General features: G+C 36.9%; 1 protein-coding gene across 1 annotated transcript in view; it reads left to right on the top strand.

The window, feature by feature from the left end:
* Window positions 1-2,575, top strand: part of TMF1 (TATA element modulatory factor 1) — a 49,550-nt gene extending 46,975 nt beyond the window's left edge. Inside the window, exon 17 of the mRNA XM_004483329.5 lies at window positions 688-2,575. Within this exon, the coding sequence (XP_004483386.1) occupies window positions 688-831 (144 nt within the window). The 3' untranslated portion in view covers window positions 832-2,575. The remainder of the gene's footprint in view (window positions 1-687) is intronic.
* The last annotated feature ends 13,646 nt before the right edge of the window (window positions 2,576-16,221 follow it).

Here is a 16,221-nt window from a genome sequence, read left to right as displayed (position 1 = left end):
GAGTGTAAGATGTTTTAAATTGGATATATTAAATGTCATATTTTTAGTTTACATAAACATATATATATATACATTAGTGATTTCTTTGACAAGGAGTATTCTTATTTGAGTAAAGAATTCTAAGAATGAATCTTTTTATTTTGCTTGTCCTATTACACATTCACAGTATTTTTCACAACTTAAGCTCAGTATAGGAAAAGAACTAAATTTTATTCGGCCAAGCCTCCTTTGTAAGATTGTAGTTTACATGGCAAATGTAGTATTTCATTCATTGATGTTATATATATATCATCACAATTAGCATATTTGGGTTTGAGGAAAACTGTTAAACCTTAAATGAAAATATATTTTCTTTTGATTTTTCCTGTGGGCTAAGTGCCAGGTAGGATGTAATCACAATGAAACAGAGACTTAAATTGAATCAAGTGTGCTTAAATGAGTGGGAGAGAAGACTAAGCCATATATGGGGAGAATTGTAGATTTAGTGGAGAGCTATGGTAAGAGATGACCATCTGTCTTCTTGATTTTTTTTTTAAATTCCTATGCTATTTATCCCAGCATAGATCATAGTGTGAGCGCTGAGTATATACTTCTATTTATTTTGTAAAGTGTTTATAAGTTGACTCTTATAATATTAAAGATGTTCTATATAGTGATTTTAAAATTGGAAACAAATGTATTTTGTAGGATTTGGATCAAAGATACAACACTATTCTGCAAATGTATGGAGAAAAAGCAGAAGAGGCAGAAGAACTTCGATTAGATCTTGAAGATGTAAAAAATATGTATAAGACTCAAATAGATGAACTTTTAAGACAAAGGCTCAGTTAACTTCTGAAAATGGCATTCCCATCATACTGAATGTAAACACTTAATATCTAAGTGTAGATTTCCAATAAATTCTTTAAAGAACTAGAAAGTGGGATTCACTGTAGAGTTCAGAAGTTAGAAAACAATGCTTTGCAATGTGTAGTTGCAGTTACATTATTTCGTGCAATATTTGAACTTTATTTTTTTCCCCCAAGATGCAGTTGTTGTCTTCTGGAACCTAATCTCAGATCAATATAAATTATTGTATTTTTCCTTTTATAGAAGAAAGGTACAGGTTTTTGGTTTTGAAAAAGCCTATGTTATATCTCAATGCAAAAAATTAGTTTCAAGAACAAGCTTTCATCTGCCCAAGTCAATAGAACTTGCCCTAAACCTGTTGAACTTTATTTTTGAAACTATTCTTTAAAGATTAATTTTTTTAAAGCATCTATTATTTTTTTTGTCTTAGAGAGATTTTTTACTTTATCCTCATATCAGTATGGTTTGGGAAGGACAGTGACATTCATATATGTATTGTAGATATATAACTAGTTGTATCTATAATTTATATGTATATAGAAAGCATTTAAAGAGTAATGTTAACATATTGAAACTTTAGAATCTTCTACGTTTAACTCTTCAGCATATCTAATTACTAATAAAAATGCATATTAACTGTTCAAGTAAAGTTATTAAACTTATGGTTATTAAATTTTGAGCTAAAATTTTTTAAAGTAGAAGTCACACTGATACTGTCTGAAATTTAAAGGGTGAGTAATTTAAACTTTTAAAAAAATTTTTGGTGTGAAAATTTACTGAATTTCATGTGCTTAGTCAGATTTGGTATAGTACTTAGTACATGAACTTTTCATCCAGCTTCCACAGTCTCTACAAATGTCCCTTTGGTACCTATCAGGAGAAAGCTCTAGCTATTCAGTGTTATTTAGGCATAACAGGATAGTGAAAAAAATTTAAATAGCTTTATTAAGGGATGAATAGCATTTCAGTGACTTTGAAAGAGGTATTGTTTTACTATTCTATAAAACGAATAAAAAGTAATACAATTAACATAATTTATGCTTTAAAAATTCTTTGTTCACATTTTGTAAAGCCATGTTTTTGGCACAATAAAAATTTGAGTGTTTCATATTATAGACTATCCATAACAAAATAGGGAAATTATAGGAGTTAAAGTATGATATTTTGAAATTTTGTATCTGATTTTACTTAATAAAAATTCACATTTAATTTTCAGTTAAATTTTAAACACTGGTATTTTGGCGTATTAAGAATTTGGAAAAACTTTTCAGGGCAATTCAAGCGACCTCATTTTCTTTCTTTTCTTTATTCCATGCAGCATTTCGGTCTTTGGAGCTCTGATTTATAGCTTTAACAAATATTCTTTCAGCATGAACCAAATTCATAAAATTAATATTCTGTATTTTAGTGGTAAAAAGCAACCTGATATCTTTTTGTCCAAAATTTTTAAAAATATTCAGGGGCAGAATAAGACTGATAGCAATAAGAAATGTACAGGATTAGGGCATATAAGAACCTTAAGTTGCAGATTTCTTACAAGCATTTGAACTAAGTTTAGAAATTATTGAATTGTTCTTTTAAAATACCCATTTTTGAGGGGGGGATCTCTTTTAGGTTGTAAAGAAAGGATTAAAATAAAATTCCTATGCCTTATAATTTCATAATATTGAACAGATTCTTTGTTCTTAATCCTTATTAATGTCAATAAAATCAACTCAATGTAAAATTAGTGTTTTCAATTTATTTAAAAATGACAAATATCTATTTACATCTCTGGATGTATATTAGCATATATTATTAAAGAATTAGCATATATTATCCACAAATTAAAAACTCATACTCATTCAAGATTCTTTTTCTTTTTTAGATTTATTTTTATTTATTTCTTCCTACTCCTCCCCCCCTTGTTGTTTGCACTTGCTGAGTCTGTTCGTCTTCCTTGTTTCTTTTTAGGGGGCACTCAGAGCTGAACCAGGACCTCCAATGTGGGAGGGAAGTGCCTAATTGTTTGAGCCACGTCTGCTCCCTCCTTTGTTGTGTCTCTCATTGTTTTTCCTCCCTGTGACTCTTGTTGCATTGTCTTGATGTGCCAGCTCACTGTACCTGCCCATCGTGTCAGCTCACTGTCTTCTTTAGATGGTACGGGGAACCTTTGCTCCCTGCTTTGTTGTGTCTGTCATTATGTTCCCTTTTCTTGTGTCTCTTGTGTCAGCTTGCCGTGCCTACCCATTGTACCAGCTCACTGTATTTTTTTAGGAGGCACTGGGATCCAAACCAGTGACCTCCCCTGTGGTAGGTGGGAGCCAAGTTGCCTGAGCCACATCTGCTCCCCCAATTTTTTTTTTTAAGATTTCTTATTTATTTATTCATTTCCCACCTTGCTTCTCCCCATCCCCCTGCCCTGCTGTTTTTGCTGTCTGTATCCATTTGATGTGTGATCTTCTGTATCTATTTCTCTATTGGTCTTCTCTTCTCATTTTTCTCCTCTAGGATTCACTGGGATTCGATCCTGGAGACCTCTGATGTGGAGAGAAGTTCCCTGTTAGCTGCACCACCTCAGTTCCTAGCTTCTGCTGTACTTCACCTTGACTCTCCCCTTTGTCTCTCTTTTTGTTGCGTCATCATCTTGCTGTGTGACTCACTTGCATGGGCACTGGCTCACCACGTGGACACTCAGCTTGCCACGCAGGCACTGGCTCACCATGTAGACACTGGCTCGCTGTGCAGGCACGCTTTCTCTTCTTTTTCACCAGGAGGCCCCAGGGACCAAACCTGGGTCCTCTCATATGGTAGGCAGAAGCCCTATCACTTGAGCCACATATACTTCTCCCCAAGATCTTATTTTGATTACACTTAGATCTCTTAATACATTCATAAACTGAGATGGCTTGTTAAATCAAATTCTTCAAAAGTTCCATCAAGTAGCAGAATACCTGGTGAATATTTGTTGCTATGTTTCACCCTTTGATGCTAAAACTTCCCTGTCTATACACTATAATTATAGTAAAATAATTATATTTTAGTGCATAAAAAATAGTTTGCAATTAGATATTAACATTCTTGAAATAAAACACAAAAATATTACAAATAAGAGGCCTGGAGGCATGAATGTTGTTTGCAGATTTAGACAAGCAACACAGAATGTAAGAGTCGTTCTAACTCTTTGAAGGCTAAATTGAGACTGCCCTTATTTTTCCTTTGCCTCCTTTTTAGGAACTTCCAGTTGTACCGGGTTTTTTGCATGTGGAATGTACCAAATATATCTATATTGTGATTTAGGAAATTTTAAATATGGGTGATTTATGACCTAGGGAAATGAAATTTTGCATTTAAGAGGAGGAAAAGATTTTCAGGGAAAAAATGATCCTTAAATGGTTTATTAACTATTTTATGTGAGTACTTATTAAAAGTTTATGATTTATAGTATTTAGAAAATAGCCACACACAAAAAAGAGAAACTAAGTATAGGTATTTTATCTCATTGTATTACTGTTTGATTAGTATGTATACATTTATATTCTAGCGTATAATAGTTATTGATTTTCATTTTTAAAAGTTAATCTCATTTCCCCTGTATTACTTAGCCAAAGGGGTGCTGATGCAAAATATCAGAAATTGGTTGCTTTTTATATAGGGTATTTATTTGGGATAGGAGCTTACAGATACCAGGCCATAAAACATAATTTACTTCCCTCACAAAAGTCTATTTGGAGCAAAATGGCTGCCGACATCTGTGAGGGTTCAGGCTTCCTGGGTTCTTATGTTCCTGGGGCTTGCTTTACTCTGGCTTCAAGGTTCCTTCCTTCCTGGGGCTGGCTTCCCTTTCCTCTGCATGTTGACTTCCCAGGGCTCCAGTTTAAGTGTTCAGCATCAAACTCCAAAATCAAAACTCTAACATTAAAAACCCTCAACTCTGTTCTTCGCCATGCCTTTTATCTGTGAATCCCCACCCACCAAGTGATGGGGACTCAACGCCCTAATCATAACTCAGTCATGCCCAGGTACAGATCAGATTACAAGCATAATCCAATATTTCTTTTTGGAATTTATCTATGATATCAAACTGCTACATCCCCTATTCTGGGTTTTAAACTCTTGACTGCTTTAATTACATAGTTTATAAATTTCTAAAAGTATAACTTAAACCACAGATTGATGATATATATTTTAATTCTTAAAGATATTGTAAATAATAAGCATTGACCTGATTTGAATAAAGATTTGAAATATATTTCATTTTTACATATATTTTTATTCTGGTATTTCATGTTTAACACAAGTTAGAGTGGTCAATACCAATGAGTGAAAATAGTTCATTTTTTTAAGATAACTTTGCAATTGATATTTTTTAAAAATGAGGATAACCCCCATTTTTTTTTTTTTAAAGATTTTATTTATTTATTTAATTTCCCCCCCTCCCCTGTTTGTCTGTTCTTGGTGTCTATTTGCTGCGTCGTTTCTTTGTCCGCTTCTGTTGTCCACAGCGGCACGGGAAGTGTGGGCGGCGCCATTCCTGGGCAGGCTGCACTTTCTTTTCACGCTGGGCGGCTCTCCTCACAGGCGCACTCCTTGCGCGTGGGGCTCCCCCACGCGGGGGACACCCTTGCGTGGCACGGCACTCCTTGTGCGCATCAGCGCTGCTCATCGGCCAGCTCCACACGGGTCAAGGAGGCCCGAGGTTTGAACCGCGGACCTCCCATATGGTAGACGGACGCCCTAACCACTGGGCCAAAGTCCGTTTCCAACCCCCAATTTTTTGTTATATAACATAGCTAAGAATACAATTAGTATTAAACTAGTTTTTCTGAAAAATAAATGTTTTTGGAGAATGTAATTCTAAGAATTTTCTTATTGTGGTAGTGTCTGTAAGGAAAATTAACGTCTATCTTTTAAACAGTATCAAGACACCCTTCTAAAAGTCTTTAACAAATAATGGTAAATAAATTAAGTTCTCCTGTTTCCTGAGTTCATGCTGCTTGTATTGTTAAACTCTATAGCTTTGATCCTTTCAAATACTAAGATAGCACTTTTATTCATATCCACTTTAGCAGTTTGAAGATCTCTCTACAAAGTAGAATGGAAATTAAATGTGTCTTCCTAGATACATTTTCTAAAATACACTTTTCTAGACTTCCGGGAAGATGGCAGACTAAAAAGACATGGTGTTCTCTTCTCCCTCAGAAAAAAAGCTAGAGGACAGGCAGAAATGGCCTGGAAAAAGCTAGAGGACCCACAGAAATGTCCTAGTGTTTAGGACACCAAGGGAAGCCTGGACACTGCCCAGTAGAGAGGGACAAAAGAAAAGAATCACGACAGCAAAGCTTTGAGTTAAAAGTGACAGCTGCTACTGCTGGTAACCTTCCCCACACTATAGACACTGTTGAATTCTCAGGCCTTTGGGCTGGCCAATACAGAGAACGGGCCCCAGGGATCCACTTCCCCAGAAAGGGGGAGAAAGGGACACAGTCTAAGGCTGACTCAGCTTTCGACCCACAACTTTGGTCTGCTGTGTCCCAGGCTGGATGGGGATATACCCTTGTTTGCCTTGATAACTGGCAAGGGCCTAAAGAGATCAACTCTCTCTGTCTCCATCTCTACTGACCAGGACTGGGTGTTGAGGACGCAGAGGGGACTGGAATTATTTCATACCCGGGAAAAGAGAGGGGGCTGCCAGCAAAGGCTGGAGAACTGCCACTGAGAAAGTTTGAAATATGATGATCTTAGCATCCAGGGAGGAACCTCTACCACGTTGATTGACCATAATTGCAGCAAACATTTTCCGACCAGACATTGAACTGAATGGGCTGTCAAAGAATGCCATCTGCCAACGGACCAAGGAAGTACATGTGAGGAAATGAAGTAAGAGAGGCTTTTTCTGGGCTTTACATCCTCCCTTCCCAAGAACCTAGAAGCAGGTCTGCATCTCATTACTGGGTCCAGGGCCCAGTTTTGAGCAACTAACAGGATTAATCCTAAAGGCTCAGAACAAGTAGTATCAGGATTCAATGATAGCAGTAATGCACAGCCTCCCACCATTAAATCCCTACAAATGAAATTGAGCATCTGAGTAAACTCACCATCCTAATCAGATGCCTAGACATCAGCAAAAAAAATTGAGCCATACTAAGAAAATGGAAGACATGGCCCAAGAAAAAATATATATATATATTTTTTTTACCCTGGGTACAGGTCAAAATTTTATTTATTTCTCTCCCCTTCTCCCCCTCCCCCAGTTGTCTGCTCTCTGTGTCCATTCACTGTGTGTTCTTCCATGACCACTTCTATCCTTATCAGCGGCACCAGAAATCTGTTTCTTTTTGATGCGTTATCTTGTTGTGTCAGCTCTCTGTGTGCGGCGCCATTCCTGGGCAGACTGCACTTCCTTTCATGCTGGACGGCTCTTTTTTACAGGGTGCAGTCCTTGCACGTGGGGCTCCCCTACGCAGGGGACACCCTTGCGTGGCATGGCACTCCTAGCGTGCATCAGCACTGCGCACGGGCCAGCTCATCACAGGTCAAGGAGGCCTGGGGTTTGAACAGCAGACCTCCCATGTGGTAGATGGATGCCCTATCCATTGGGCCAAGTCCGCTTCCCAAGAAAAGGAATATATCAAAGCCCCAGAAGAGACACAAAATTTGAGGTAATTAATCAAAAGATGCACATAAATTTCCAAAATCAAATTAATGAGTTGAAAGACAATATGACTAAAGAGATAAAGGATATCAAGAAAATACTGAGTTAACACACACAATTAGAAAACCTGAATAGAAAAGTAATGAGCTCATGGGAAAGTCACAATAGGGAGATCAAAAACACATTAGAGGGAAATGGATATGGCTCAAGTGATTGGGTTCCCATCTACCATATGGGAGGTATCGGGTTCAATTCCTGGGGCTTCCTGGTGAAGGTAAGCTGGCCTGCTTGGTGAGCTGGCCTGAGTGGAGAGCTAGCTCACGCAGAGTGCCGGCCCATGTGGTAAGCTTGCTCAGCAAGATGACACAACAAAAAGAGACACAGGAGAGACAATTAGAAACAGTAGACCAGGGGGTGGAGGTGGTACAAAAGATTGAGCACCTCTCTCCCACTCTGGAAGGTCCCAGGATCAGTTCCCCATGCTGCATAAAGAGAAGACAAGCAGACACAGAAGAATGCATAACAAATGGACACAGAACAGACAACGGTGGGAGTGGGGGGAATCAATAAATAAATCTTTAAAACAAACACATTAGAGGCATTGGAAAACTGACAGGAGGGGCAACCAATCAGAACATCAAACACCGGCAGCCCCTCTTCCAACATTATGAGGGGGGAGGAGGAAAGACTAAAAAGCCCCAACCTGGAGCCCCATGCACATACCTCATTCTGCAGCATGCCCATGGTCCATGCCTTGGACCATGTACTTTTCTCATTTTTTGTTTAATAAACTCTACTCCCTTGCCTACACACACACACAATGCATTAGAAGCTTACAATAGCAGACTCGAAATGCTCAAAACTATAGAAGAAAAAATAAATGATACCAAAGACAGAACAGCTGAAATTTAAGACAGAAAAGAACAGAGAGAAAAGAATGGAAAAAAATTGAGCGGGAGCTCAGAGAGTTGAATGACAACATGAAATGCAACAACATACATGTCATGGGAGTTCTAGCAAGAGAAGGGAAAAGAGGCAGAATAAGTATTTGACAAAATAGCTAAAAATTACCCAACTCTCACACAAGGAATGAACTTACATGTCCAAGAGGTGCAGCATACCCCAATCAGGATAAATGCAAATTGATGTACTCCAAGACAAATATTACTCAGAATGTCAATGTCAAAGATAAAGAAAATTCTGAGAGAAGCAGACTTTCAAGTACAAGGGTGCCCAGTAAGACTTAGCACAGATTTCTCATCAGAAACCATGGAGGTGAGAAGACAGTGGTATATAGTTAGGATGCTGAAAGAGAAACACTGCAAGTCAAGAATTCTTTATTCAGCAAAATTGTCCTTCAAATATGGAGGTGAGTATAAAATATTCACAGAAACTAAGAAAGTTTGTAAAAAAATCCACCTTGGGAATGGATGTAACTCAAGAACCTGTTTCTCATGTATGAGGTCCTCGGTTCGATCCCTGGTATCTCCTAAAACAAACAAACCAATGAAAAACAAGCTCTCAGTGGGGAGCAGATGTAGCTCAGTAGTTGAGCACTTGCTTCCCATATATGTGATCCTGGGTTCAATCTCAGGTGCCTTCTAAGAAAAAAAAAAGAACCCACCTTGCTTTAAAGCCTTAAGGAAGGCTTAAGGAAGACTTAAAGCCTGAAAGAAAAAGATGAGAGAGGCTTGGAGAGAGTATAGAATAAAGAATAGCAGAAAGGATAATCAAAAGAGTAAAAAGACAGATGATAATAAGATATGACATGAAAACCAAAGAATACAGTGGTGGAAGAAGAGAATGCATTTACAGTAATTTCATTGAATATGAAATGGATTAAACTCCCCAGTCAAAAGATATAGGCTGACAGAATGGGTAAAAAACAAACCAAAAAACCCATGAGCTACCCATATGCTGAATACAAGAGAATCACCTTAGACTCGGATACAAACCGGCTGAAAGTGAAAAGTTGGAAAAAGATACTCCACACAAACAGTAATCAAATAAGAACAGGAGTAGCTATAATAATATCCGACAAACAGATTTTCAATGCAAAAAATTTGTAAGAGATTCAGAAAGCCATTATTTTTTAATAAAAGGGACAATCTGCCAGGAAGAAATATCAGTCATAAATATCTATGCACCTAACCAGGGTGCCCCAAAATGCATGAGGCAAAGACTGGCAAAACTAAAGGGAGAAATAGACATCTCTACAATAGCCATTGGAGACTTCAACACAACACTCACTTCATTAGATAGCACAACTAGACAGAAGATCAACGAGGAAACAACTTAAACAGTAGGATAAATGAGCTAGACATAACGGACGTAAACTGAACATTGCACCCAAACTTAGCAGGTTTTACATTCTTCCCAAGTGGTCATGGATCTTTCTCCAGGATAGACCACATGTTCGTCACAATGCAAGTCTCAATAAATATAAAAAGATTGAAATTATACAAAGAACCTTCTCAGGTGATAATGGAATGACATACAATAATAGACAGAAAAGAGGTAAATTCACAAATGTGAACCTTCTCAGGTGATAATGGAATGACATACAATAATAGACAGAAAAGAGGTAAATTCACAAATGTGTGGGAGCTGAACAACATACCCCTAAGTAATATGTGGGTCAAAAAAGAAATTTTAAGTGAAATTAGTAAATATATTGAGATGAATAAAAACAAGAACACAACTTACCCAAACATATGGGATATAGCAAAGGCAGTTGAGAAGGAAATTTATTTTTATTTTTTTAAAGATTTATTTTATTTATTTCTCTCCCCTTTCCCCCTGTTGTCTGCTGTCTGTGTCCATTTGTTGTGTGTTCTTCTGCATTCACTTGCATTATCCTGTGGCACTGGGAAACTGTCTCTTTTTTTGTTGCATCATCTTGCTGTGTCAGCTCTCTATATGTGCAGCACCACTCCTGGGCAGGTTGTTCTTTCTTTTTTCATGCAGGGTGACTCTCCTTGCAGGGTGCACTCCTTGTGCGTGGGTCACCCTATGTAGGGGTGCCCCTGTGTGGCACAGCACTCCTTGCACACAGCAGCACTGCACATGGGCCATCTTACCACATGGTGGCCCTGGGGAAAAAACCCTGGACCCTCCATATGGTAGACGGATGCGCTATCAGTTGAGATATCCGCTTCCCTGAGAAGGAAATTTATAACTCTAAATGCCTATATTAAAAAAGAAGATAAAGCTAAAATAGAAGATCTAACTGAACAACTAGAGAAACTAGAAAAAGAACAGCAAACAACTCCCAAAGTGAGGAGAAAGAAATAATAAAGATTAGAGTAGAAGTAAATGAAATTGGGGGTGGGGGGAGAGAGAAAATCAACCAAACCAAAAGCAGTTTTTTTGAGAAGATCAGTAAAATTGACAAACCTCTAGCTAGACTAACAAAGAAAAAAAGAGACGATGTAAATAAAATCATAATGAAAGATGTGTAGTTACGACTGACCCCACAGAAATAAAGATCTTTAGAGGAACTATATGCCAACAAACCAGACAACCTAGATGAAATGGACAAATTCCTAGAAACACACAAACAACCTACACCAATGCTACAAGAAATACAAGAACTTAATAAACCAATCATATTTAAAGAGATTGACTGTCATAAAAAATCTCCCAATGAAGAAATCCAGGACCAGATGGCTTACAGGTGAATTCTACCAGCATTTTGAGAAAACATTAACACCAATCCTGTTTAAACTCTTCCAAAAAAATTGGAAAGGAGGGAAAATTACCAAACACATTTTATGAAGCCAACATCACCCTAATACCAACGCCAGATAAAGACACTACAAGAAATGAAAATTACAGACCAATTTCTTTAATGAACATAGATACAAAAGTTCTCAACAAAATAGTTGCAAGTGATATCCAACAGCATATCAAAAGACTTATACATCATGACCAGTGGGATTTATTCCTGGAATGCAAGGCTGGTTCCATATAAAATAATCAATGCAATATACCACATTAACTAAATTGACGGAAAAAACCCACATGATCACCTATATTGATGCAGAAAAGGCATTTGACAAAACCCAGCACACTTTTTTTTTTAAGATTTATTTATTTATTTCTCTCCCCCCTGCCCACCTGCCCACCCCAGTTGTCTGTTCTCTGTGCTATTCGCTCTGTGTTCTTCTTTGTCTGCTTCTGTTGTTATTAATAGAGGCACAGGAATCTGTGTCTCTTTTGTTGCATCATCTTGTTGTGTCAGCTCTCCGTGTGTGTGGCACCATCCTTGGGCAGGTTGAACTTTCTTTCGCGCTGGGCGGCTCTCCTTACAGGGTGCTCTCCTTGCACGTGGGTCTCCCCCACGCGGGGACACCCCTGTGTGGCACGGCACTCCTTGCATGCATCAGCACTGCACATGGGCCAGCTCCACACGGGTCAAGGAGGCCCGGGGTTTGAACCATGGACCTCCCATGTGGTGGACAGATGCCCTAACCACTGGGCCAAGTCTGCTTCCCCAGCACACTTTCTTGATAAAAACTCTTCAAAAGATAGTAATAGATTGAAAATTTCTCAATATGGTAAAAGACGTATATGAAAAACCCACAGCCAACATTGTGCTTAGTGGGAAAAGGTTGGAGCTTTCCCTCTCAAATTAGGAACAAGACAAGGATGCCCATTGTCACCATTGTTATTCAACATTGTGCTAGAAGTCTAGCTAAAGAAATCAGATAAGAAAAAAATAAAGATAATAGGCATCCAAATAGAAAAGTAAAACTCTTGCTATTTGCAGATGGCATGATTGTATATTTAGAAAAATCTGGAATGTCTACAAAAAAGCTACTTGAGCTAATAAATGAGTTCAGCAAAGGGGCAGGATACAAGATCAACATGCAAAAAATAGTAATATTTCTGTACACTTGTATGAACAAGCTGAGGTGGAAATCCGGGAAAACAATTCACTTACAATTGCAACAAAAGGACTCAAGTACCTAGGAATCAATTTGATCAAAGAAGTACCAGACTTATATGCAAAAATCTACAAAGCAAAGCTAAAAGAAATTTTTGAAAAAGACCTAAACAAATGAAAATATATTCCATGTTCATGGATTAGAAGACTAAATATTAATATGTCAATCCTACCCAAACTGATTTATACATTCAATGCAATACCAGTCAAAATTTCAACAGCCTACTTTACTGAAATAGAAAAGGCAATTACCAAATGGAAGGGAAAGTGACCGTGAATGGCCAAAAGCATTCTAAAAAAGAAGAGTGACATGGGAGGAATTTCACTGCCTGACCATGAAACATATTTCAAAGCCATGGTGGTCAAAACAATATGGTACTGGCATAAAGATAGACATCAATCAGTGGAATAGAATTGAGAGTCAAGAAATAAACCCTCACCTCTATAGTCAACTGATTTTTGATAAACCTACCAAAGCCATGTTAATGGGACAAAACAGTCTTCAATAATTGGTGATGGGAGAAATGGATATCCTTAACCAAAAGAATGCAAGAAGACCCCTATTTCATGCCCTATATAAGAATCAACTCAAAATGGATCAATGACCTAAAATGTAAAAGCCAGGAACATAGAATACTAGAAGAAAATATAGGGAACCATCTTAAAGACACTGTGGTGTGTTGTGGTTTCTTGGACCTTACACCAAAAGTACATGCAACAACAACAAAAATAGATAAATGGGACCTTCTCAAAATTAAACACCTTTGCACATCAAAGGACTTCATCAAAAGGGTGAAAAGGCAGCTATTCAATGGGAGAAAATACTTGGAAATCCCATATCCAATAAGGTTTAATGTCAATGATATATAGGGAGATGCTACAACTCAACAATAAAAGACAAATGACACAATTTAAAAATGGGCAAGAAACTTCAATAGACATTTGTCCAAAGGAGAAATACAATAATTAAAAAAAACACATGAAAAATTGTTGAACATCACTTGCTATTAGGGAAAGGCAAATCAAACTACAATGAGATATCATTTCACACCTATTAGAATGGCCACTATTAAAAAGACTGATTAAAAAAGAGAGAACTACAAGTGCTGGAAAGGATGTGGATAGATAGGCACAATTATTCACAGTTGATAGAAGTGTAGATTGGTACAGCCACTGTGGAGGACTGTTTGGCAGTTCCTAAGGAAGTTGAATGTACATTTGCCATGTGACATGGCAATATCACTACTAGGTATATACCCACAAGAACTGAGACCAGTGAGAGGAACAGATATCTGCACACTGATGTTCATACTGGTTTTATTCACAATTGCCAAAAGATTGAAACTATCCAGGTGTCCATCAACCAATCAATGGATAAGCACATTGTAGTGTATACACACAATGGAATATTATGCAACTGTAAGAAGAAATGAAATTGTAAAGCATATGATAACATGGATGAACCTGGAGGACATTATGCTGTAGGAAGCAAGCCAGACACAAAAGGACAAATTCTGTATGATTGTGCTATTATGAATTAAATATATTGTGTAATCTCATGGAGTTAAACAATAAAAACATAAGGGTCTATGCCACACACTCCAAGGCCAAGGCCACTAACAGTTCGTGTTCTGGGGTTTTGTAAAGTAAATGGGAAACTTGGAAGGAACAAGATATTTCAATAGATGAGCCATAAAACCCTGCACAGGTTATTTCGAAGCAAATTCCAGGCATAGCATTTGGTTTATCATATTTTAGTATGCATCTCTAAAATTTAAGGACTTAAAAAAAAATCACAGTATTTCCACCATACCTAAAAAAATAATTTCTAATATCACTGAATATCCTGTATTAATTAAATTTCCCTAATTGTCTCAAAAAATTTTAAATTAACAACTTTATTTCAAATTCACAAAAATAAAAGAACACAAAAAGGCAGCTCAATAAGTTATGGAAACATTACTCCTAAAAAGTTCTTTTTCAGTTAAAAAAATTTTTTTTAAAAACTTCATTTATTCAAATCAAGATCCAAATAAGTTTCATTCATTACAGTTGTTTGATATGTCTATTAAGTCACTTAATCTATAGGTTTCCCTTCTACCCCTCTTTTAAAAAATTCTTGCAATTTATTTTTTGAAGAAAAAGGGTTATTTGTCCTGTAGACTTTTCCTCTGTCTGATGTTGCTGATTGCACATCCCTGTGGTTGTTTGTGTTCTGTGTCCTGTACATTCTTTAAATTTATAGTGAGATTTAAGGGCAATTTTTTTTTGGAAAATATACTTCGTTAGGTGGAGGTGTATTCTTTTAGCAAGAGACAAATAATGTCTGGTAGTATCATTTTGCAATATAGCAGTGATTGATGATCATTGCTCAGCTCCATTAATTTATAGGGGTTGTACAGTGATATTCTGGAATACTTATGTAAAAAGAAAACTTTTATCTCAATAATTATTTGACTACTTGCATCATAGTTCGTGTAGGAAATACAAGATAAATGCTTACCCTTCATCTTTTCCTTTATTTACCAGTTTTCAAAATAAGAATTGGTTGCCTTCTGTCATCTAAAATGAACAACAAAAAAGTGAACAATGAGGTTTTGGTTTGTGTGTTTGGTTGACTGGTTGGGTCTTTTTGAATATAATTATTTAAATATATTTGTGCTTCAGTCCATTATAGTTCTTTCCCTTGTTGATGCTTTATATGTCCAATATTTGGCCAGAGGTAGGTAGCCTTTTCAAATACGTTCCTGAGTCCTTTGCATCTGACTCTTAGCTTTTTTATTCTAATTAAAAAAAAATTTTTTTTAATTAGAGGAGAAGTGAGCTTACAGAACAGTCATGCATAACGTGCAGAATTCCCATACCTCACCCCCTACTAACACCTTGCATTGTTGTGGGACTTTTGTTACAGATTCTGAAAGAACATCATCAAAATATACCTATGGTCCATAGCTTTCATTTGGTATATTTTTTTCATACACCCCCCCCCAATATTAACACCATATTTTGTATTGTACATTTGTTATAAGTTCATGAGAGAACATTCTCCTACTTGTATGTTAACCACAATCATCATCACCACATGGTTAAGTGTGTTCTACAGTCCCATCCTTCGCATAGCTTTTGACTGCTTTCCTGTTTCCTGATGTAAGATGTTTCAGGCTCATCTTGGCTCATCTTGTACATTAGCTGCTCTAGATTTAAGATATTCATTTTTCTATGGAGTCTGTGTTCTTAATGGGAACTGGTTTGTAGAGTTACAATCTAGGCACAAAGGGTTCTTCTTACCACTGTGTTGGTGTGTCTAGGCCTTTTCAGTGGTATAGGAGAGAAGTTTTTAAAAGATAAAATATATTGTTAATTCATATTGATACCTCTAATTCAGTTTCAGAGCTATGTTTATTTGACTTCATCAGGCTTACATCTAATATAAATGCCAAAGATTTCAGCTTCAATTACCACCTTAATTTCTCCTATTTGGTTTATCCCACAATACAACATTGCCACCAACAAATTGGTTACTGAAAACAGTTTGATTTTTCAAGTAACTCTTGCAGTCCTGAGAATACATCCTTAATGGTTTATTATGCTTTAAAGTCACTTGGGATAGTTCCTCTGTGTGATTACGACACCAAGCGGATAGCATTTGGGTTCATTTGTTTCATTTTTACTTTCAACTAAGGATTGCTTTTTTAAAATTTAATTTTTTGTAAGTTGCATCTACATAAGCTATATTCAGAGAAGTTATCCCTATCCTTCCCTTCTCCTTCTATGGATAACCATTTAAAAA

The sequence above is a fragment of the Dasypus novemcinctus genome, chromosome 26, assembly GCF_030445035.2.
Source record: "Dasypus novemcinctus isolate mDasNov1 chromosome 26, mDasNov1.1.hap2, whole genome shotgun sequence".
NCBI classification, from domain to species: Eukaryota; Metazoa; Chordata; class Mammalia; order Cingulata; family Dasypodidae; genus Dasypus; species Dasypus novemcinctus.
The sequence above is the reverse complement of the archived record's forward strand: the minus strand, read 5'-3'. Positions and strand labels throughout refer to the sequence as shown.